Below are 23,079 nucleotides of genomic sequence, written 5' to 3'. Positions count from 1 at the left end.
CTTTTGTTAAATTTGAAAATAGTCAATTTCAAAAGAAGTAATAGATTACTTTTCCACAGATACACAATGAAACTACTGAGTCGGAAAATGCAGGAGATAAACATATCAGTTTGTTTTATTGTATTGTAAAATGCCAGCGAATCTGTGCTGATGCTTCAAAGCGATTGTGGCGACAGTGAGCGGGAAAATAAACGGAATGCTCATGTAGCCGAAGAGGTGGTTGTGCAAGCAAGCAGTAGATTTATATCTAGTCAAAGCTGTATGTGTGGTTAGTGTGGGTATTCTTGCCTTTACTGTGCTTTCTGAATCCTGCTTCGAGGAGACCAAGTGAACCACTGATGTTCTTTCCAAGCCATTTGACTCTCGGTGAGACTATAGAGAGGAGATTCTAGGGTGGTGACCTTGCATGTCTCAATGGGTCATGAAGAAACATCACTGTGGACAGGTGCTCCCGATCCTACTGACCTTCAGAAGACTCCTCAAGACCTGGCTCTTCGAACAGTAGCAGCTCTCCCCCCCCTTAGCTCCTTGAGACCCTCATGGGTATGTAGCACGCTTTACAAATGCTATGATTGATCTCTCTGAGTGGCTTCATGGACCAGATAGATGCTTTTTAGTTCAACGCTATGCTATCCTGCAGCCAGTCAGCTGATGTGGATATAGATTAGATGTGATAATGAGGTGGACAGCAAGGTTTTGCACACTTTTGAGCATGTGTATTACTTTGTCAAGGACACCCTCTAACAGCCTGTTATGGTGGTCAGTATGTGAAATAGCCCTGGTCTGGACATGGCCATTCCGGTTTATAGCTTAGGGATGCCAGAGAGGCAAGAAGGGTGTTGAAACATGCTTGTTAATGCTATTTATTCATGTGATGAAGGCTAACGGTGTCGACAAGTTCCTTCCAGGTTTCAGGGTGATCTTGTGTGTTGGGGGAATACATATAGTGAATGGACAAACAGATGGCTGTACAATTGTGTCTCCAGAGTTGAGCAGCAAGAACTGGGTTTCAGAAATGTTGCGTCGGATTCTTGCATAGCTCTTCCATTGTTCTATTTGGGATATGGTGACGATTTATACTTTATGTAGGTCCCATTTGTTTTCTCTTGTACAAGACAGGTAATTCTGGGGATTAACCTACTAATAAATTCATGTTCATTTTTTTACTCTAGTAAGTCAGCAGTGGCGGCTCGCATAGGGCGTGCTGTGGGCGGGGAGGGGAAAGGTGGGGGGTTAGTAAATTCAGACATACGACGGAACGGAGGAACATAATAATTACTTTCCTCCATTCCGTCGTATGTCTGAGTTTACAACCCACCCACCATTTCCCTCCCCCGCCCCGCCCCGCCCCACAGCACGCCTTATGCGAGCTGCCACTGAGTAAGTGACCATTCACATCTATATTAACACATTCCATATACTTTGGGTCGCTTTTAAAATGAGGTTATATGATAAGCATGTAGTGCCTTCATTTACTTCATCATTGATAGCACCCTCAACCACACTTACCGCAGCCAACCTGTTTTGATAAACCTCAACCATCTCAAATCAAAGTCCTCCTTTCCTACCTTGGCAGCTTGAGCCTACATCAGTTGATCTCCATCGCCAAACATTCAGCCAGACATACTCTGGGACTGTGTCCTCTCCTCTATTGTCTATCAACATTACAGGAACAAGACTGACCACCAAATAATAAGCTTCGACCTCAACCTTCCCAGTTCCCCAACAACACCAACCACCTCAGAGACCAAGAACCTTGTCTTATGGAAGACAACAATTTCAGCGCTCCTCAGTCACTTCCGTCTGATTCACTGCCAAACACCACAATGATGACCATAATAGAGTCAAACAACTGGTTAACTGCCACCTTCTAAACACTGACCCCTCTCACACCGCTGCATTCTGTCTTCATAAGTATACTATGAGCATCGTGGCATGGGTTCTCAGTCGATAATGTTCATTTGCAGATGGCATGAGAGATTCTGTACTAAGTGGCGTCCCATCCAGTCTAAAGCAAGCGACTAAACTAAAGACCACAATAATGCTGCTTTCAGAGGCCAAAGAAGTGGCTATTATGTACAATTAGTGTAGTGAATCTAACATATCACGGCTAGTATAGACCGAGCAGAATTTTCTAAAAAATGTAAGGGAAAGATCGTTAAAACATGCAATGGACTACCCGGGGAGAATGAAACGAGCCCAGAAATATGACTGCATCGAAAGCAGAGCTGCTGAAAAGAGAAAGCATTGATCGTGATAAGTTGTTCCACTTATCCTGTTATTGACTGGTCAGTACCATTCCAAAGACATGCGCGCGACTATAATAGCCCTCAAGCAAGTACATCATGGAGCAGAGACAATAGCAGGCGCGGACCTTCAAAGGATGGATTTATGGTGACAATTGATGAAGCAGGAAGCGAGTATTGAAAAAGAGAGGCAGTGACATGTTTAGAGGAAGCAGAACTAAAACAGAAAGGTGCAAACTAACTACCCTTCTTCAGGACAGGCGGCTATCTGATAGCTGAGAAGCATGAACATTTTGGCGACCAGATTTTAAAAACCAAAAACCGGGTCATTTCCCAAAAATAGAAGAAGGACTACGATTTTACATTATCCGAGCTCCACAGAATGCCAGTGCTCATCAACATAAAAATGCAGAACAGCTACTGAGACAATATATAAAATGCAATTTTTAAAACTAGTAAGATACCTGTTAATTAATTTTCTTTGGTGTAACATTGGCTAACTAGTTCTACTTTGTAGCACATAAAAATCTGCCTTCCACTGTTTTCAGTGGACCCTCACTAAAAACCGGGACAGGAGCCAAATGTGTTGAAATCTGCCGGGACAGCTGGTGAAAAACTGGGACTGTCCCGGCAAATCCGGGACGCCTAGTCACCCTAATGAACATGGGCTGTAATGTAGGGTCCATCTCTTGATTCTCTTGTTGAAAGATCTCTTCAGAGAGAAGATGGTGCACTGGCTACTTTAAAACATGCATTTTTGGGGGGACTGGGTGGAGGGATCAAACCTCACCTCCCTGGAACCTGTCTCAGGTGTATGAGGCCCCGCTCTGTCCGTCGTTGCCTCCGAACCGTACTGAGTCAAGGGGGAAGGCCATGACCAGGTGAGGTTTGATCCCTGGTCATGATGGGTGACGAATGCACCCAGTGATCGGAGGACTAGTACAGAGTGAGGTTGTATCACCCTTCCAACCCACATTTTGTTTTTTCACACTAGATTTTGAATAGAGTGTATATGCAGTAGCTGTGTGTAACTTATACAGGTCCTGAAGAAAGCTGTGGGGAATTTCCCCTTATGGCTGAAACATGTCGACCTAAAGATAGCAGTCACTTGGGTTTACTGCTAGTGTTCTTTCTACACCGTTTTTATTAGGTGTGAGGAGGGTGGTATCTTTCAGAGTAGTTTGTCTCTCCACACAACCTTTTTAAATTCTTTTCACCTATTTACTATTTGCACTGCACCACATAGGATTTTTCCATTACTGACATGAGCATACCTTCTCTTTCTTTTGGTATGGTCCCGCTAAGGCATTTACTCTGAGCAACTGAGCTCGCCAGCGAAGCAGTCCTTTTTGATCAAGGGACAGACTTTCTATTTCTGGCGGATGACCAAATGATGATATTGATCATTAGAGCTTGACTGACTCACATCTTTGCTCTACTTTGAGAGGTAGATTGATGGAAATCCTTGCTCTGCTCTTAATGCCTATGTGGTATCACAATTGGTTATTGGCATTGGTGTTCATCTCTTTACGTGCTTCTTTTGTTTGACCCCCAGTTCTCTTTTTGTGTGTTTATTGAAATAAGATATTTGCCCAGGATCACACATTTTGGAAGCTGTAATTGATCCCAAGTTTTCTGATTTCATACTGTGCAATTCAGCCATTAGATATGTATCTCTTTCTCTACCCTGTTTTACGTGCTTTGTTTTAAATTCTCTGTGCCTGAGATTATAGTGTGGGTGGCACACAGAATCCATGTGAAAGCTCAGCTCGTTTTGGGATCGAGGGTCCGAGGGGCCCCGGAGCTGAGCCAGAGCCAGGCATCTGGCTGGAGCCTCCCGTGGCTTGGGCACCTCTAGTATTCTGAATCCCATTACTAGCTTTCCTCTGACTACCTCTAAATGTTAGGATCGTGTGCTCACATCTGCAGAGTAATTGCAGAACACACACAATAACACAATAAAATCAGTAAACATTTCATTCACAATAAAAAACAGAATGTAACACAACCACCAAAGTACAACACAATGCAATAATTCAACACAAAAAACATAACCGTACAAAACGGTACAACACAATCTCACTCCAAAAATACAACACTAAAAATATGCATCAGTGTTCTTGTCAAACATTACAACCCCCACAAATCCACTTAACTAATATGGAGTCAAAAGGGTCTTACACCAAGTACTGCCTCACAGAACACCAAGGACATAAAATAGTGCGTGATGCGTCAAAAAAATTGTATGATCTAGCCCGTGCCTCTGGAGGTAGATTCAGTGCCTTAAATGAGGTCATTGTTCATAAGAAAAAAAGCTTCTCGAAGATTCCTTGGGGTGGCACTCATCACATTACAAATTAATGTGTTCTAAAGATAACTGGGCTAAACATTGGAAGCTTACAAAAGGATAATGTGAGTCAAGTTTTTGCGGTTTCACACTTGTGGGCGGTTTCACACTTGTGGGCCTGAGTAAGATTGCTCTAGGGGCTGACTTCCTCTGAAGTAGCCTGCAGTACACAGGTTTACATTCCGCCAGGACCTAGTGAGGGTTTTATCCTTCTAAGGTCGATTAAATGCCCAGCTTTCTATTAAGAAATAGCTTCGCCTTCTAATAAAAAATATCAACAGAAGACAAGTTATCTCATACGTCACATTAGCAGCCAATAGTAGTATTATGAAGTAATGAGTGATGCTAAAAAACACAGCCGGAAAAGTACACCGGCTCAGCCACTCGATACATTTTATTTCCAACCTGTCGGGGAACGTGAAAAAAAAAACTGCGCCTGCGATCGATTTCAGCATTCACCCCCGTGTGCGGAGTGTCAAGTATTAATCTTTTAGTGGGCTGAAAGAACGTCTTGGTGACACGCCGTGAACAAAGGCGGGAGAGCGCTCGGTCCGCGGCGCGTGCTCGCGCGCGCCCTGACAGTGCCGGTGATCGCTCTATTTGTGATGGAAATCCGCCCTTATCTGCCTGCTGCAGTGAGAGCGCCGGCACAATGGGGTCTGCTCGCTGCCTGCCAGGACTGTTTGTTCCCATTTGAAGTGTCTGTGAGGATGTAATGTTTATGAAAAAGCATCTCTCGGGCACTTTTCTCGTGCTGACACGAGCAGCGGCAGTCCCCTTCATGCCATGCGCATTTTCCTCAGCCGTTTTACTTCCGTTTTATACCTTTAGTTGTTAGCTCTTCCCCTCATTAAATATCTCGTTTCCTTTCACGGACCGTGGCAAATGAAGCTTTTGATGTCAGTGTCCGACGCAAGTTTGCGCCGCTGACTACTTAAGCAAGAGACAACTTTCCGATCTAAGTAACTGTTTCATACATGACAGCGTTTTTGATGCGTTCACATTTATAGCTCGCCAAGTCGACTTATTCTCCGTGTGCAAATGTTAGTTGTGCTTGGATGGTGGAGAGCGGTTAATTGACTAGGCGTGCAAGATTTGTTTTGCGCCGCATCCCAAGCAAATACTTTATTTTTGCGTTACGCACAACGCTTTGAGGACCATAACTCTACCCTTACAAAAATATTGTAGTAATATGTCTAGCCGAACTTCAGCGACCACTACCCATAGGCTTTGCTTGGCCATAAAATTCAGCTCTCCTTCTAAGTCCCTGAGTATGACCCAAGCAGAGCAGGATTACCACGTGGAGTTCTGCTCCGTTTTTAGGTAAGCCTTGTTCCTGCAGCTGGTGTTGGATCTCCAGACACAATTCAACCTGGCGGTAATTCAGCAAGGTAAAATCGCATGAGTTTTGTTTTTTTTTAGCTGCAGCAGCTCCTACGGCTGGTCACCTGATTTTGTTTGCTCATGAATGCTCCTCTCAGACCGCATCTGCCCCTTGACGCCCCACTCCCAGCTCACACTCTCTTGTTACACACCCCATTACCAGAGGCTGGGGAAGGACCGACAGAACCGAAGAAGGCAATGACAATCCGATCACCTTCTTTTTATGACACACAAGTGGCAACGGAAAGAAACTAAGTACGCACACTTTACACCACTAGTATCTCAAAACCATATAGAGGACAGGAACCAACACAATATTAAGTAATCATGCAGTAACACACAACCAGATACAGAGTCAACTAACCGACCCTAGTGGCCAATTAATGCCAGATCAAGAGCAGAGTTTCCTTCCACACAACACAACACCAACATCTTGACACCGAACCGCATGAGTATCTTCACACACATGCCTAGCAGAGTATCCCAAGAAATATGATTTTAATCCCTCTGTGTCCATGGTATACTGCTCCCCGGCACCCCTCCCGTCCAACGCGCCCGGTCTAGTAAGTGTAGGCCCTCATGAAAACCTCATTGTATCACAGCCTGTCACTTGGGTGTCGGGATATCAGTTTTGGCGCCACACGATTGGGTTTCCTCCATCCCACAGCCCCTCTCTCAGGGCATCACAGGAATTTGTTTCTGCCCCCATTAATCCTTTTCAAAGGGCTCCTTGTGTAATCAGTTATGACTGTCCTTGATGTAGGTCAGTCTCCGGCCTGTCATGAAGTCAGTTGTCAACATCTAAGAACTCTCAGGAGAGCTTCCAACCCTTACTCACCCCTCTGTCAGGGCATCTGCTGTGACTTTATCCAAAGAGAAAGGTCCCTTTTCACCACGGGTAATGTGCACTCCAGGTCACAAGAGTTCCTCAATAAAGCACTGCGCGAGTTCACTCACTAGATCACAACTCCTCTTAAGCACCTGCTCACTTTCTGTCACCATTGCCTTTTCCCATTCAGGGCCTTGTTGTGGACTCTGCCTCCTTGTGCCGATTTGTGTTGTATCTATTATTGTGCCAATTAAGACCTGGTCACACTCTGGTTTCTCTCCAGCTAGAGTCTCGAGGTAGCAGAAGAAACACGCTTCTCATTCAAAACGTATTTCATAAGTTGGAGAAGTTGATGTCGGACCACGGTTTGGTTTGCACCGAACAAAGCACAGTGCTACTCCATATGATCCTCAAAGTGCGGCCAAATATACGTAGGTTGGCACAGGAGTAGCTCAAATGGGGTGATTTAGTGGATGTATAGTTTTTTTAATGTCCAGAAATTTGTTGCTAGAATCTTGAAGGTCAAATTCTGGACTGGACGGTCAATAATATTGATTTGATCTTGAAAGAAAATTACAATTAAGCTTTCTTAAATTGTTTCCAATTAATTGTTGTTTAATAACAATTGTTAATGTTTAGTTTTGTGTAATAACATTAGTTTATTAAAAGTGTTGATTGGTAAAATAAAAAATGTATTGGGAGATAATTTGCAAGGGGGCGCCCCCTAAATTTCGATTGCCTAGGGGCCTCCATAGAGTTTAATCTAGCTCTGGTAGGAGGTACAGTACATATGAGCTGTGCAGAAATGAGGTTGCACACTGCAGCTTAAAAGGGTAGGTAGATAAACGGTTGCACAATATAATTTTTAAAGCAAGCAGAAGCATGGAAAGATGGAGCTCAACTGCCTTTTAGACTGGGAGTAACCTGAAAGCTCGCACTAGCTTCCTTTATCTTTTCCGATTGTAGGTACTCTGTCCGGTGCATTGCGTACTCAATGTATGCATAATCTCAAGCTCTGTTTAACTTCAGGGCTAGGGCAGTTTGCATCCTCTTCATCAATTGTACATGGAACATCCTAAGAAAGAAGTGAGATGGAAGGCCCACGGTTAGGGCATTGCATGTGCCTGAGTAGGTGGCAGCAGAGAGAGTAGCAAGTGAGACGTGGGCATCATCTGATGCCTTTTGAGAGCTTGTGCTAGTGGCTCTCCATGGACTCACCCAGGGCACAATAACTTACAAATGGAACTTACCAATGGTTATTTTTTAGACCTTTTCTATTGAGCTCATTGTAATCCTTATCACCCTACAAATGGACATAAACCATGCTGGTTTTCAGGTCTCATCTATCAGGAAGCATAAGCTATCTGGTTTCAAAAGATCTATTGTGGGCTTAGCATGAACTTAAAGGGATTTACAGCCCGCCCATTACTTACCACTGGTTGGCTTGATTGTCACTCTCATTTTCTTGTTTCTTATTTGATTTCCTTGCCCAATCGTGTTCATCTTGCATTTGTCCCTCCTCCAGAGTATAGCCTCTTTTATATCTCTTTGATTATCAGGCAATTTTTCTTTCGCTTAAGCACTCAATGAAAGTGAATGTGTTTTCCAGATCTCCTTGTGTGCTCCCCCAAATGTTCACCTCCTTGCTCTATGTAGTTTACACACATGTGCTGCTTACTTGTGTACTTTATCCCTGCCCCAATCGCTCTGTGTTGCTCCCTCCCTTTTTTGCTTCTCCACCCACATTCCTCTCTCCTTCATTTGATTCGGACTGCTCCCTTTGTTACTCTCACTCGCTTTCTCTTGCACTTCTCCACTCACTCCCAAGTTTTTCTCTCTATTGCAGTCTCCCTCTTGTGCTGTTTTCCCCCTCGTGCCTGCCACCCCCTCACTCCCACCTGCTCCTCTATTGCCCACTCCTAGCCAGGCGGTCTTAATATTATATTTTTAGGTCTCACCTAGGCAGTGCTTGCGCTGTCTCTTCGAGACATGATTTATTAAGGATATGTGAATAAAGCTCCGCCCACTTTCCTCCCATCTTTTTAATTAGCTCCTATCCCTGTCCTTTGTAAATGGTGGCTTTTCATTGGGCAATAGGCTTAGTAATCTGTTTGTAGTAGTTTGTAGTAGTTTGTTGTTCAAGTCCCTCCTTAGTAACCGCCTTGTCTCTTCTTGTAACCTCCCATGGGGACAACCCCTGTTACATGTGTTGTTACTCCCTAGATCTTAATTACAGCCTCAAGGGACTATTTGCTTAAAAAGCTTCAGGCAGGACACACACTAGGTCCTACGCTAGGCTTGCAGTGCTTACTTCACTCTCAAGATCATCTCACATTTATATGAGAGCGTTCATTAATTTCCCTTCATCGGCTCCACACAGAGTAGAACCTAATCCGGAATTGATTCTTTTGTGATATTTCAAAGCTACTAATTTCATATATGGACATAGCTAGCAGAATGTACTCGTGGTACTGTCTTGCATGACATGCATTATGGCTAGGGTGGATTTACCATATCTTCTGCAGGGTGCAGTACCATATGTTGCCAAAAGAGGTCCCCTGGCACCCCTTTTGGCAACATATGGTACTGCACCCTGTAACATGTCTAGATAAAAAAAATATATAATGGCATTTATAATGCCAGTAACTTCAACTCCCAACAAATGCAAGACCAATTGCCTTTCCAATGCACTAGATCTCGAATTTGTTAAAGTTAGAGCTGTTGGTGTTGAAAATAACAATGTTTTTTACTTTTGCAAACCATGGGCAATAGTGCAAAGCAAATATAATAATTCCACTGCGAATAAAAACAAAACTAAACATTTTGGCCCATTTTTATAATTGGCTCTTGTCCCTGTCCTTTGTAAACGGTGGCTTTTCATTGGTCAATAGGTTTAGTAGTTCCTCCTTAAATTGCCTTGTCTTTTCTTAAAACCTCCCATGAGAACACTTCCTGGTACATGTGTTGTTACTCCATAAGTTTTAATTACAGCCTCAGACCAGTGTTTTCTTAAAGGATTTACAGACAGAACACAAGGTATGTCCTCTGTAAGGCTGGCAGTGGTTGCTTTACTCACTAGCACATCTCACATTTATATGAGAACTTCTATTAATTTCCCTTCATCAGCTCCACACAGAGTATAAACTAATCCAGAATTAATATAATAATTTGTTTGTCTCATTTCAAAGCTACTCATTTTATATATGGACATAGTTAGTTGAATGTACTTGTGGTACTGTCTTGCATGCAATGCATTATGGGTAGGTTGGATTTACCATATCTTCTGCACGGTGCAGTACCATATGTGGCCAAAAGAGGTCCCCTAGGACCCTTTTTGCCCACATATGGTGCTGCACCCTGTAACATGCCTAGATTAACAAGCATTTGCAATGCAATAGGTCTTGCGTTTACGAGAGTTTAGGCTATTGGCATTGTAAATGACAATGCCTTTTATTTATGTTTTAAGAACCAAAACATAAATAAAAGCCGGCGTAAATGCGAGACCTATTGCATTGCAAATGCTTGTCTTAGTTGTGTGATTTCATGCTAAGATAGTCTTAATTTTGTGTTTACCGATCCAAGTGGCATCGCCCATCCTGGATGGGTTAATAAAAAGCCAATGCAAATGGCACCTGTTTCATTCCACCACTAGAGTGCATGCATTCTGATGCATGCACGTGCATCGGTCACCATGCATGAGTACACCATCAGCGCTAAATGATGTGACCACCAGCAGTAAACATGTGATCACGCCTTTTTAGGTCTCGCCTGACCCAGCGCATGCGCTGGTCTGGCGAGACTTATTGAGAGGGCTCCAAAAAGTGCTACCAGGCCAGCCTAGAGCTACAGTGCATGTGCGCAGGCGCGCGCGCCACTTTTACCGAGATTATTTTCACTTTAGCGGCCGCACGGCCGCTTTGATGTGTGATCGTGATGGCGATCACTTTCACTTTCGCGGCCGCAGGGCCGTTTTGCATAGCCAATAGGTCTCGCTTTTGGGACCTTATAAGTATTTAGTTATGCAAGTGTTGCATAGCTAAACACTTATAAGGTCCCAAAGGCGAGACCTATTGGCTATGCCAATGCTTGTTTCTATTTCTTTTCTGCCAATGTTGCATAGGACTGAAACTGTACAACATCGCCAAAAGGCATTGAAAAAGCAAATAGGTCCCAAAGGCAAGACCTATTGGGTTGGCAATGCTTGTTGCATTATTTGCCACTTACAAATGTTTTCCAGAAATAAATATTTTTGAACCCTAAAAGAGAACTTTATCCTGAAAAAAAGAAGCAGTAAGGTAAATGCCATTCATGATGACGTGTAATTGTTACATGTTGCCTTGGCTCAAAAAGAGCATACTGTTTTTTACCTGGTGAAGCAAATGAAGCTCTGCTTGTGCAATGCAGACTTTGTTACTACCAGTTGTGCTCGCATGTTGAACACAGTGACCTCCAGGCTACAGTTCAAAAGTAGTTTCACCATTGCAGTTATTGAGGAAAATATATGGCTTTTCCCATCAATCGCAGTTTCCAAGTGCTCACGCCTCACTTTGAGGGCACACAATTCACTTATGTGCACCATTTACCACTGCACTAGCACACCGCATTATCACACACTCTGATAGGCATAACAAAATACCACAATGTTCATGTGTATTACTTCTCGTACTGGAGAGGATGCACTATTTGTGCTCTAGGGATTTCTGAAAAATTTAATTTAAATTGATTGTGAATTCGAGAAAGAATCTGAATGGGAATTATTTTGTGTTTGTTGTGATAGTGTTTTTTTTAAGTGAATTGATTGACATGGAAACGGTCATGGACGCCATTCACCAAAATGTAATGCATAGCGGTAGTGAAATCATGCACTCTTTGAACTTAATGACATCACAGAAAGAGCTATCATATGACCCTTGGCTCTGAATGTTCCCAGGAAGTGATGTCACATGACTTCAAGCCTGAAGACATCATAATAATTGATTTTGCTTCAGTTTCATATTAACTGCTTGATTATTATAACTCAATAAAGGCAAATGTCTATTTTCGATACCACCTATGGTGCAGAAGTGATCTTTGAAGGTGGTGGGGCATAATACTTTCACTGAATTGTAGCGAGTGAGTGAAATGAGTGAGTCAAAGCCCTTCTGGGAGAGGCTTGGGGGCAAGAGAGAGGGGAGATTTCCCCCAAAGAAAGTTTTGGGGGAAAAAATGGGTCCGATAATGTATAAAAAAAATTCTCACTCAAACTCACTCATACACACTGACAGCCTCACTCATTCTCACTCTCCACCTGTCACTGACTTTCACTCACTGTTCCTCACACACACATGCTCTCGCATGTAGACATAATGACAAATACACTGGTTTTCTTTCACACAAACACACTCACTCACATGCAAACACACAACAAAATTGTAAAACATTTTTTTACTAACCTTAGCTGCCAGCAGAGGTTTCGTTCTAGTTCATGGTGCTCCATTTTTATTACACTAATAGTGAATAATTAGATATTGTTCACTAATAGAACAATACAAAATTGGCACAATACTAGGAGGATTCGGCCGGGATACCCTTTAAAATGAGTTACCCCTTTCTTCTTGGCACTGAGTTTGCGACCTCTGAGGCCCGAGGGCACAAAAGTAATGCAGGGGTCAGAAGCAGCGAGTCAGGGATCGAAGCTGCGACCCCTGAATGTTGTTCATGGAAATGGTATAGCTGCGCAGGTCCCCTAAATGCATCTCCGCTTGAGGACATTTTCCTTGGTTCTCATTGCCCGTCTCATTATGTTCGGAAAATATTACGATGTCATTCCATTGAGCTCATCAGAACCTGGTTCAGGATTGGTGCCTCGTGCATAACATGTCACTTCTCCCCGGTGGAGCCGTGCCAGGGCCGAGCCCCTCGGTCAGATGTGCTGGCCCCCTCTGCCAAGAGCCTGCTGAACTTTAATCTCTTCCAAAGCCCCTATCCGGTCTCCGCGGTGTTGGACAACCCTACCGTCTCGGTATTCCTGCTTTGATTTCCTTGGGCTTTCCATACACTCTGTTTTCTGGCGTTGCTGGGTAAGATGAGAGGTCGGTCAGTAACAAAATATCCTGAGGTATTATTAGGAACAGATGAGGGCTGGCTTTGAACTTAATGGTTCTATGGAAAGCACGCGCAAGGAGCTCCGTTCCCTCATCTTTGACCCTCAGTGAAGCGGTTATGATACCGAAAGCCATACTCATCTGGTAGGTAATGACCTATTATGGGGTCATTATCTTCAAGTAGTGCTCAGAGTAATTGTGTTGGGCACGTATGAGCAGTTGCACAAATGTTGGACACGTGCCTGTGGTGAATAGCTGCAAGATGCCAGGTCGGGTCATGCGCCTGTTCTGGCCCAGTGCCGCGTCAGGGGCAGCGTGCACGCAAATAGAAAGCGGTGGCAGTGCTAACAGATACCATATGATCTCCGTGTATTGCCCCTCAGGCACATGCCAGAGTGTGTATGAAACCTGATCAAGCTAGTCCTCAGGGGGACCAATGGAGGTAGAGATGCCAGCGTGAACTTCAGCCATTGCTTTCAAGTAACTCCTTGGAAACGTGCTTTGTTGACACCTTCTAAGTGATCCCACGTGAAGCACTGAGAGCGGCTAGGAACCAGAGAGCTGGACACCGGTTACTAGGGTGGATGTGAATGGTGCTAAGGCAAATCGCAGTTCGATTCATGTCCAAGGTGTCATGGTTAGGACACCATTAAACAGGCTACGCCTTTAGCCATCCCCAGGACACAGATGCTGCCAAGGCCCCCTCCCTTCCCATGTGTATCTGGTATTGAGGAAAAAGGAGGTAATGTCCCCCCTTTGAAAATAAGAAGTCATGCTGACATCTACTTGTTATGCGCATATATTAACTTACTATAAATAGCACATGAAACAGAGCTGCACGTCAATACATCTTAATATTTATTGATAGCAAACCGGAGGATTAAGAATTTTTCTCCAAATACTCAAGGGCCAGAGTTCAGGAAAACGAATTACCCCCTCTAGCAATATTTTTGATGTGGCTGAAGGGTATGTGTATTTATTTTTATAAATACTAAATAAACCTTGTTCATTGTAATTCTTTACAATTTCCTTTCTATTATCTACTTAGTAGCTAACCTCGAGGAGCGTTTTCAGAAAACTATTGAATCTCAGTTACTTCTAATGTGCATTAAAATCTGAGTGGGTTTGGTGAAGTTGGCCCCCGAAACGTTAGAAAAAACGAGTGCAGGCGGCGCCTTTTGCGTCACGTTTCCCAGATGTATTAGATTAAATCATGTAGCTGTTGTATACGTTACTGATAGGTATGTCATAGAACATTACCTGAGTACACAGGAGCATTTTATATCTTTTTAGCAACAAAATAAACTTGCATCCATAAAAAAATAGTGTACCTGGTAGTACAACTGGAATAGCTGTTTAACCCACAAGAGAATTATTACCCACTGACATTGTATGTGCCAGCAGGAGCACAGGTGCATATTAAATCCAGTGCCAATCACCGATTGTAAATGGTTTCAGTGGGTGGGGACACACTGCTAGCATGCTAGAACCAATTCTTCCAAGGGCAGTATGGTATGAGCGGCTCACTGTTTAGTTTCTACATACAATCACAAGTATTCACCATCCAATATTGATGCAGCCAAGTGTGAACATCTCAGGGCACATGTTTCACGATATTTGGCATTCTTCAGCAGACAGCAGTCTTTTATTCTGGGGGTTGCTTAATATGCTGCCTTTAGTGTTTCTGTTCAAGTACCTGTCCGCGATCCGGTGCACCCCTATGGCTCGTCAGCCAACCTACGGCCTCTTCTGCGAGCGCGTGCAGGAAATTGTCGTTGGCCTGGCAATATTATGTCAACCGCGGTTCCTGGATCAGTGAATATTTATAGAAATATAAGCACTCTGGTCTAATACACCATCCGTATTTATGAGATGGTGTGGCATGTTGCTGACAATATGTATATGGGACTACTCATAAATACTAGGATGGTGCCGTGGTGCTGCACAACTTACCTTGAGTCAGTCTATAAACAAACATAGGGTAATTCAATTATTAGTTTAGACTGCTGCCATCAACTGTGGATTCTGGTTCTTGCAGGAGGGCTAGTGCACAAAAACACAATGTCTCCGCTCCTAAAGTGGATAGCGACTCCACATGGTGTCTATCCTGGAGATGAGAATACCCAGAAGGGCTCGGTCTGCGTGAGGAGAGTCACTATGACGATTAACGATTATACTGGGAACATTTGTGGCCTACAACTGACATCCCTTGAAGGACTCAAGATTATTCATAGTCAGTGGTAAATATGCCTGTGACCATTTCAAAGACTGCCAACAAGAGTGCCGGTGTTGACCATATTTTAAATCCAGTGGGCATCGGTCTACTGAGAGCTACACTGAGGCCACCACACAATGTGTATAGGGTGAACCTAGCCAAAGGCAGCAGACACTGTACAGGGTCAAAGCAAAGATATAGTTGATAACTGATCGATGAGGTAGCTGACTTCTGGCGGTCCGTCACCTCATCTTGCGGTGGTATTCTTTAAACAGGCGAGTCTTCAGCTGTTTTCTAAATTGGCACAGCATTGGGGCAATCCTCATGGGTACAGGGCTGTTCTTCTAGGTGCTCGATGCACAGTGTGCATAAATAGCATAAGACTGTATTTAAATAGGATTTCATATATGAACCACTGGAGTCAAAATGAAAGCTCTCTAAGGCAGTAGCAGGAAGATGAAGCACTGAGTTTGCTGTTTTTTCTCCATGACGTGTAATATAAAAGACTGTTAACGGCCTCCCACAACTTTTCTACAAGATTGTCGTGTTGCGCAAGGCTCTACCTGTCTGTTGTGTTGAAAATTGGCTTCCTGAACTTAAGTGAGGAGAAACTGCTGGTACCGATTACCTTGTATTGATTCTCTCTAGTCTTGCTGGATGTGTTCCCAGATACCTGTCTTCTTTAGTCTGTGGTTATTGAGCCTCTATCCTGCCTTGAAATATCATAAATCACTTTGGATGAAAATCAATTTTCTTTACTGCATTCATTTAATTTGATGATTACCCAAAGAACTAAACACAGGCTGCAGTGAGAGCGTTTTAAACAGTATAGTACAAAATGGAGTATTATGGCATAAAAGACGAGGAAGTAAAAAAAATGACGTTTTAATTAACTTGCAAAATATCAGTGAAGAAACGTTTTTCCCTCAGACGGTAGAAAAGTGGGCAATAGATTAAGGGAAAGGACCAAATATGGCAAATGGGAAAACAAATAAGCAAATAGACTTTTAGAGCATGGTTCAATGAACTAAATTAACTGAAGGTGCGTCCTGGGGTCATGAATTCTTCAACGTTAAACTCATATAGGATCTTTGCCTCATATTTCTTTTATTTACTTCTGTGTCCTGCTCCCTTATGCTTCGCCCTGCATGCAGGACATTAGTGATATAAACGACCTAAGTCACTAATTTATGAACATTCATTCTGATAATATCAAAAAATCACAATAGATCTCCACATACTTTCTCCACATACTTTCATTTTATGGTATTAAAAAGAAGGAATGACAAACAGTGTCAATACGCACTATAAAACCTTTAACGCTACCAACTACTCCACACATGCATAATTTAGTGTGCTCTGCATAGGTGTTGCAAAAAATACACAGATGATGGATGGAATGCATAGCAAATCAAACATTCACCCCCCAGTCAAGAGATCTGCGTTCTTTTGCCCACCATGCCACCCCAGCTTAGACCCAGCCATATGCAAATCAGTCTTGTGCCTCATGGGAACAGTCCAGCCGGAACTGCCAAACCACGCCTCCCTGGACTGGAAACAAGCATCCTGAAACCGGTTTCGGGGCATCACCCCTCATCAGCCAGGCTAGCTTGAATCCAGTGGCACAGTGAGCCCGGGACCCACATCTTGGCATACCCGGCGCACTTAGGGCGAGAAAGCAAAAGACACACAGATGATGGACGGAATGCAGAGCAAATCAAACATTCGCCCCCACTCCAGAGATCTGGGTTAAATCTATTGTTAATTTGCTCACCATGCCACCCCAGCTTAGACCCTGCCATATGCAAATCAACCCTGAACCTGCGCCTTATGGGAATAGTCCAGCCGGAACTTCCAAGCATGGTCCTCCCTGGACTGGAAACAAGCATCCCGAAACCAGTTTTGCTGCATCACCCCTCATCAGCCAGGCTAGCTGGAATCCTGCATAGGTGTTGGGCATTAGCTTCCACTTTTGCTAGAATGCACTCTACAGGAAATCTAGATCAAATCAATTTTAATAAACTGCCCTTTTTTTGTAAATCCAGATTTTAACCCAGTCCATATGATAGCCCCTTTGTTTTTTCAAGTGTTTCTCATTAAATGGGGAAAAATGCTGCCAAGATTTTGTAACCATGTTAATGTTTTAACTGGCAATAGAACAGTAACTTTATTTGTACATAAAATAATTACTTGTGTGGTCTGATACACTTGTTCAATGTATTGACTTTTTTTTAAGTGATAAAAGGGCCCTTTTCTCCTTCAGCAGTACTCGCCCATCAACATCAGAGAGATGTAAGGCTAAACCAATGTGTCAGGATTCAAACCTGCCATCTGCTTTAATGGAAGCACATACAAACAAGCATATTAAAAATAGCTCAATCAAATCAACGCCAAGTCAAAAGATAGCAATGCTTTGAATTTAATATCTAATGTTGCGCACGGTTTTTGAAAAACTTACAACACTTATTAAAAACACATGCATGCCTCTCCTCTACTAACCTTTACTGCCAGCCCCCTACTTATCCCCATTCCATGCCGCCTTCCAGTTGGCCCAGAGACAACACTACCCCGTGTTATGGACGCTGTGCAGTCGCCCGTTGTTCTTCCTTACCCTCTGCTCACTCGGCACTCTTGCTGTGCAACAATGTCATGGTTTCCCTTGCTGCTGCCTTTTTTTTCATTGTTACCCCGTCCCTTTTCAGTGTAGGAGACACTCGCTCACTCCAGCCAAGGATGTGAGTAAAGGCTCTCTTGCTTCCTAGGACCCATCCATGAGTGGGTAAGGTCATACTTGCTGCCTTACATGGCTGATGCCTCTTTCAACATCTGGGCCATCCGAGCACCGCCTTCGGCTTGCGGGAACACCCCTTGCTGACCCTGATGACTGGATGAGTGGCTGAGGGTGAGCTCATGCACACATTGTAGTGATATGTGTTGTTAAGATTGTGTTGTTGAGAATGTGTGTTATTGGTAGATCTTCTAATGATGATGTTTTGAGTACATTCACGCTCAACAGAGCTGGTTGGAAGTCCAGTTCCAAGACAAATCTTTGTTTACCTTTTATTGGTACAAATAAATATTTCACTTATTAAAAGTGGTAAGTCTTTATTTTAGTGCTGCTCGAGTACACATCCCAAACTATCAAGTATCTTCAAGTTTCCCCTTGTTACCACCCAAACTGTGAAGGTTCTTGTGCATCACATCGATTCCACGTATGGCAATTCACCGAAAAGGGCTGACAATTTCAAATAAACGCCAAAATACTTTTGCAAATTACTGAGAAATACTTAAATTGATATATTAGATGCATTGATTTCCCCCCAGATCATTCGGCAAAAGGGTTTCCTTTTATTTTCCAGACATTTCTCTCACAAAAAATGCATATGGACTTCTATAGATGTGTCACTGAGCTCACACCAGATCTCTCCTTTGAGCTGTGTTTGTTGTTTCATCCTAGGATTGTGGCAAAACATCAGGAGCTCCGAGAAAAACAGGCGAGAGGATTGACGGACCATTTTGCAGCCCCGCCAGGGCCCATCCCGGAGATGGTTGATGACGACATGGATCCTAGTTACGCCAGAGTGAATCACTTCAGGGAAGCTCCTGCGCCCCCGAATGTCTACAGGTCCTCCTCACCACCAGGAACCCTGGGGTACCTGCGCGATGTCCAAATGACCCCAGCAGAGCGGGAGCACATGGAGGGCATGTATGCAAAGGTCAACAAGCCGCACCACCCGCAAGCTCCCAATGAAAGGTAATGCATGCATGGACAGCAGGGAACAATGCAGCCTGTAGATTCTGTGCACCCTGTTCCTGGAAAAATGTAATATATTTCGTTTCTGGATCAGTTCCACCAATTGTTCACATTTTACATTGAACAGACACTCTGATTCAGGATGCGCAAATGGAACATTTGTTTAATTCTCGACGCACAGACGGAACCTTTGTTTAGTTCTATCGCATTAGGGCAGATCAGCCAAGGTGCAGGGTAAACACAGAACGAAGCTCAAGGGGAAAATTGGCTTCCTTCCTGCAGGACCCCAGTTGACGTCCACTTCTTCTGGAGTAGCTGCACCTTGCATTTCTGATCGGTGTATTCCACCCGTTAACACTGAGTTGAATACTTCCACCCATCCACAGAATTTTGGTTCTTCTGCCCCATCAATAGTAGCGTTTTTATCACTTTTACCGAAGAGTTGTGCACTGAAAGCTTTTTAATTCAAAGGGGCAGAGCAGAAATGTACAGTACATTAAGGAAATGTCCAGTGTTGCGTGGACAGGGATTCCATTGTTGCTCATTGGTCCAGAAAACACTGTTATCTCTGTTTGTGGGCCCGCCCCCTGGCCATGCTACTCGATGAGCACTACTTTACTATAATTAATTGAAAAGCGCAAGATGTAAATATTTCTCTCTTCTGGGAAACCAATATGGAGGTGTTCAGCTTCCCCTCCATCAGCCTGATTCAGGGGTTTTATGAGTCTAGTGAGTTTTTAACATGTGGAGCAGCACCAGTGGCTTTTAAGGTCTGGAGGAGACCTGGCACCAGTGTCCGCCCTGCCAGATTGGAAAGCTGAGGTTTCGTTTATTAGCTTGCTTTATGAGATTTATGCAATAAGAACTCGCTTTAACAAGTGCGGTTTTTATTGCCTTTTTAAAATGTTAATATTGAGCTTAATAGTGCAGCTCACTCCCGCAGTAAAGGTTTCTCACTTAAGAGCTGGACATAAGAGTGGAAAAGCACAACGGAGTGGTGATCCAGTTAACAGGTGAGACACACATCGCAGCAGACACACGAGTGCTTGTAAATGGTCCCTACACGTTGGACGGATATACATTTTAGAAGATGTTTTTAAAGACTGCTTCTAAAAATAAAGCCGTATAAAAATTGCAGGAATCTAAAAAATGATATAATGGTCTCTTGTTAAGATTAGGATAAAAACTCAAATGTCATATTTCATGCAGACTTGTCCTAACATTATTGTGGTCACAATGGCAAGGTATCTATCTATCTATCTATCTATCTATCTATCTATCTATCTATCTATCTATCTATCTATCTATCTATCTATCTATCTATCTATCTATCTATCTATCTGTCTGTCTGTCTGTCTGTCTATCTATCTGTCTGTCTGTCTGTCTGTCTGTCTGTCTGTCTGTCTGTCTATCTATATTTAGGTTCTTTAGATGGTGTGTTGCACATTGCATTTTAGGCTGAAAGTCATGTACATACATACAATGACTAGCAATGGAAATGTCAAGGTTAACTACAGTCATGATATGTGCTCCTCTGTCAAACCCCTACACCACCTGAAACCCTTTCTGTCCAGGTTCTTCCAGCTGATAAGCACTGCAGGTAAAGCATCTAGAAATTCTAGTCGAGAAAGACCTAGGTTTGGTATTTTCATGATGCTGGAAGAATAACCTCTACAGCCTTTAACTCAAAAAGTTGTCACCTGTGGCTTCACAAGGAATGGTTTGGATTTTGGCACCAATGGCGACTTTACTGCACATTTACTTCTTTTCTGAAGCAACTGTTCAACTTTTCCTTTAAAAAAAAAAAAGACCCGTGCCAAGCACTTCATAGACTACGGAAGTGCACCTTCACTCAGAGAAACTGTAAAAAATGATCAGCGATTTAGTATCTAATTATTTAGCACTTAATCAACAACTTCCAGTTTTATGAGAAATGATTCGTCCCCTTTTGGGGATTTAGAGCCTTAGATGCAACTAAGATTAGACAGAGATACATAGCTAGTGACCATCTTTGAGCTCTGGAAAGAGGTACCACCCCTTTCTTTCTCTCTGATTTATCATTAGACTTTGACTTTCTTGGCCTGAGCTGCTACCTCAGCATCTGTGTAAACTTTGACATGTAATCAGTACCTAACCCCTGCTTTGGGATTAGTAAATGCAGCTCTGGCATTCACTCATCTTTGACTATATAATGCTAGTGTGTAAGTCCTTTCTAAGAAAAATCTCTGTTAACAAAGCATTTCATTGTTTTTCCATTAGGCCATATTTAGCGGTCGGTACTCTGTCAGAGTGTCTGACCAGGGATTCCTCCTATATGCCAAGAAATTTGCTGAGGTTGAGTCTGACGAGTCTCATGTCATGATTGATGGACCTTAGAAAACATACGTTACATTATTTCCATTTATATAGCCACAGAGTAAAATATTATTACGGGTTTTTAATGCTGAAATGACTCATGACACTGTCCACTGAGCCCCCTTTCCACTGAAATCTATATAGCTTATATGTTACTATATCAAAAGTGTGTGACCTAAGGGTATTGTTACCTGTAGCCTGAAAACATAGGTTTAAATTAGTGACCATATTGATTTGTAACAAATGGCAGTGTTATACATGACACTTGAACTCTGGCTGCAAACCCTCGCTTGGATGACAAGAATAATGACGAAGCTAAGCAAATTGGCCAGGCTCTTGATGGTTTTCCCAAGGAAGTGTTTACCCTCAAGTACATTTTTGCGTAGACACCAGACATGCATCTTCAAAGGTAGCCAGATTATTTGGCAAAACAGATTGCAATCTCTTGCTTAAGTTCCATTTTTCTCTTGAATATGGTTTGTCTGTACGCTAGTTTCCTTCGAGGACGGGAAAGGATATTCAGTAAATCAGCCTTTCATCATTTCCAAGAAGACTGAAGATACAGCGAGGTCATTTGGGTCAAGAAAGGATCTACCGTCCCCTCTATTTCCACTCTGTACCTTCACTTCTCCTCCTTTTTCTTAGGAAGTGGCCTACCCAAGAGCATTAATTGTTACTCTCTTGCACTCTACCACCATCATGTTAGGGATTGAGTTGCTTTGGGGATACCTAGACAACACACGGAGCTAACCATCTCTCTGATTGGATGTATGCCAGTGATTTGTACTAGAATACGCAACTCGCGACCTGCAACACACTTAACACCTCAATATGCAAGTGCATCATCATGCTCCTACACCAGGGAACTAACAACCTGTAGAGAGGTGACCCCCTTGGTATCTTCTCCAGGCCCATGTTCTTTCTCTTCTCACTGTGCTGTCTCTCCCATTTCCCTCCAAAGTTCTGATGATACCCTCTTGAAAAGAGGGTACCTGGATACCCCTTGGCAATACTTGGAAACAGTGGCACACTAAATCTTCTCAATCACAACCTGTGACTGGATATGCCAACACCAGGCACACGCCTTACAGAGACCAGATCCTGCTCCAAGACCGCTGCAGCTGTAGACTATCATGATATGCCAGCAAACCCAGCCCTCTTTCGTCTAGAATCTCTACATGGAAAAGTGGTGACAATGTATTTTTATAACATGTTTACACTCATGATTGTAGTAAATGAATAAAACATCTGCAATGTTTACACTGTTCCTTCAGGGTAGGCAACCAGCCAACAGAACACATTAGGAAGAATATTTCACACACATCTGCCACAACACAGATCTACTTTTAGGCAGCTTTTGTGTTGTGCCCAATAACACTAGCAACACAAATACACTACATAAAAATATCCCACAAACCACAGTGAATCAAATATCTCACACACATTCAACACAACACTGATTTGCAATTTTACCAGACTGCACTTATTTTGCTTCCATCTGTACAGTGGATTGCATGTTCCCAGCTAACAAAATACTTTTAACAGAACATCTCAAACACTCAACACATCACAGATATTGTATACGGGTGGCTTTTACGTCACTACCAACTGCACTACCCATCTATTTATGCCGCAGAAATACATAGAACATATCAGATCTCATTAACATAGCACTGGAAAGAACATTAGACATTTAGCCAGCTCAGGACATATATGCCATTCATTGACCTGTCATATTTACTGTACTAGCCAAAAAGATGCCACACACAAGCAGAACAAAACATATTAGGTAGACAATGCCACATAGAGCCATTCACAACAACATTGTTAACCACATGGAGATGGTCACGTTATAAATGCAAAGAAC

General features: G+C 43.0%; 1 protein-coding gene across 1 annotated transcript in view; it reads left to right on the top strand.

Annotated features, from left to right (window-relative positions):
- The window catches only part of PARD3B (par-3 family cell polarity regulator beta), a 2,086,630-nt gene that overhangs the window by 1,584,765 nt on the left and 478,786 nt on the right, over positions 1–23,079 (top strand). Inside the window, exon 20 of the mRNA XM_085648929.1 lies at positions 18,561–18,857. Coding sequence (XP_085505055.1) covers positions 18,561–18,857 — 297 coding nt within the window. The remainder of the gene's footprint in view (positions 1–18,560; positions 18,858–23,079) is intronic.

Source organism: Triturus cristatus, chromosome 3_2 (genome assembly GCF_964204655.1).
Source record: "Triturus cristatus chromosome 3_2, aTriCri1.1, whole genome shotgun sequence".
NCBI lineage: Eukaryota > Metazoa > Chordata > Amphibia > Caudata > Salamandridae > Triturus > Triturus cristatus.
The sequence above is the reverse complement of the archived record's forward strand: the minus strand, read 5'-3'. Positions and strand labels throughout refer to the sequence as shown.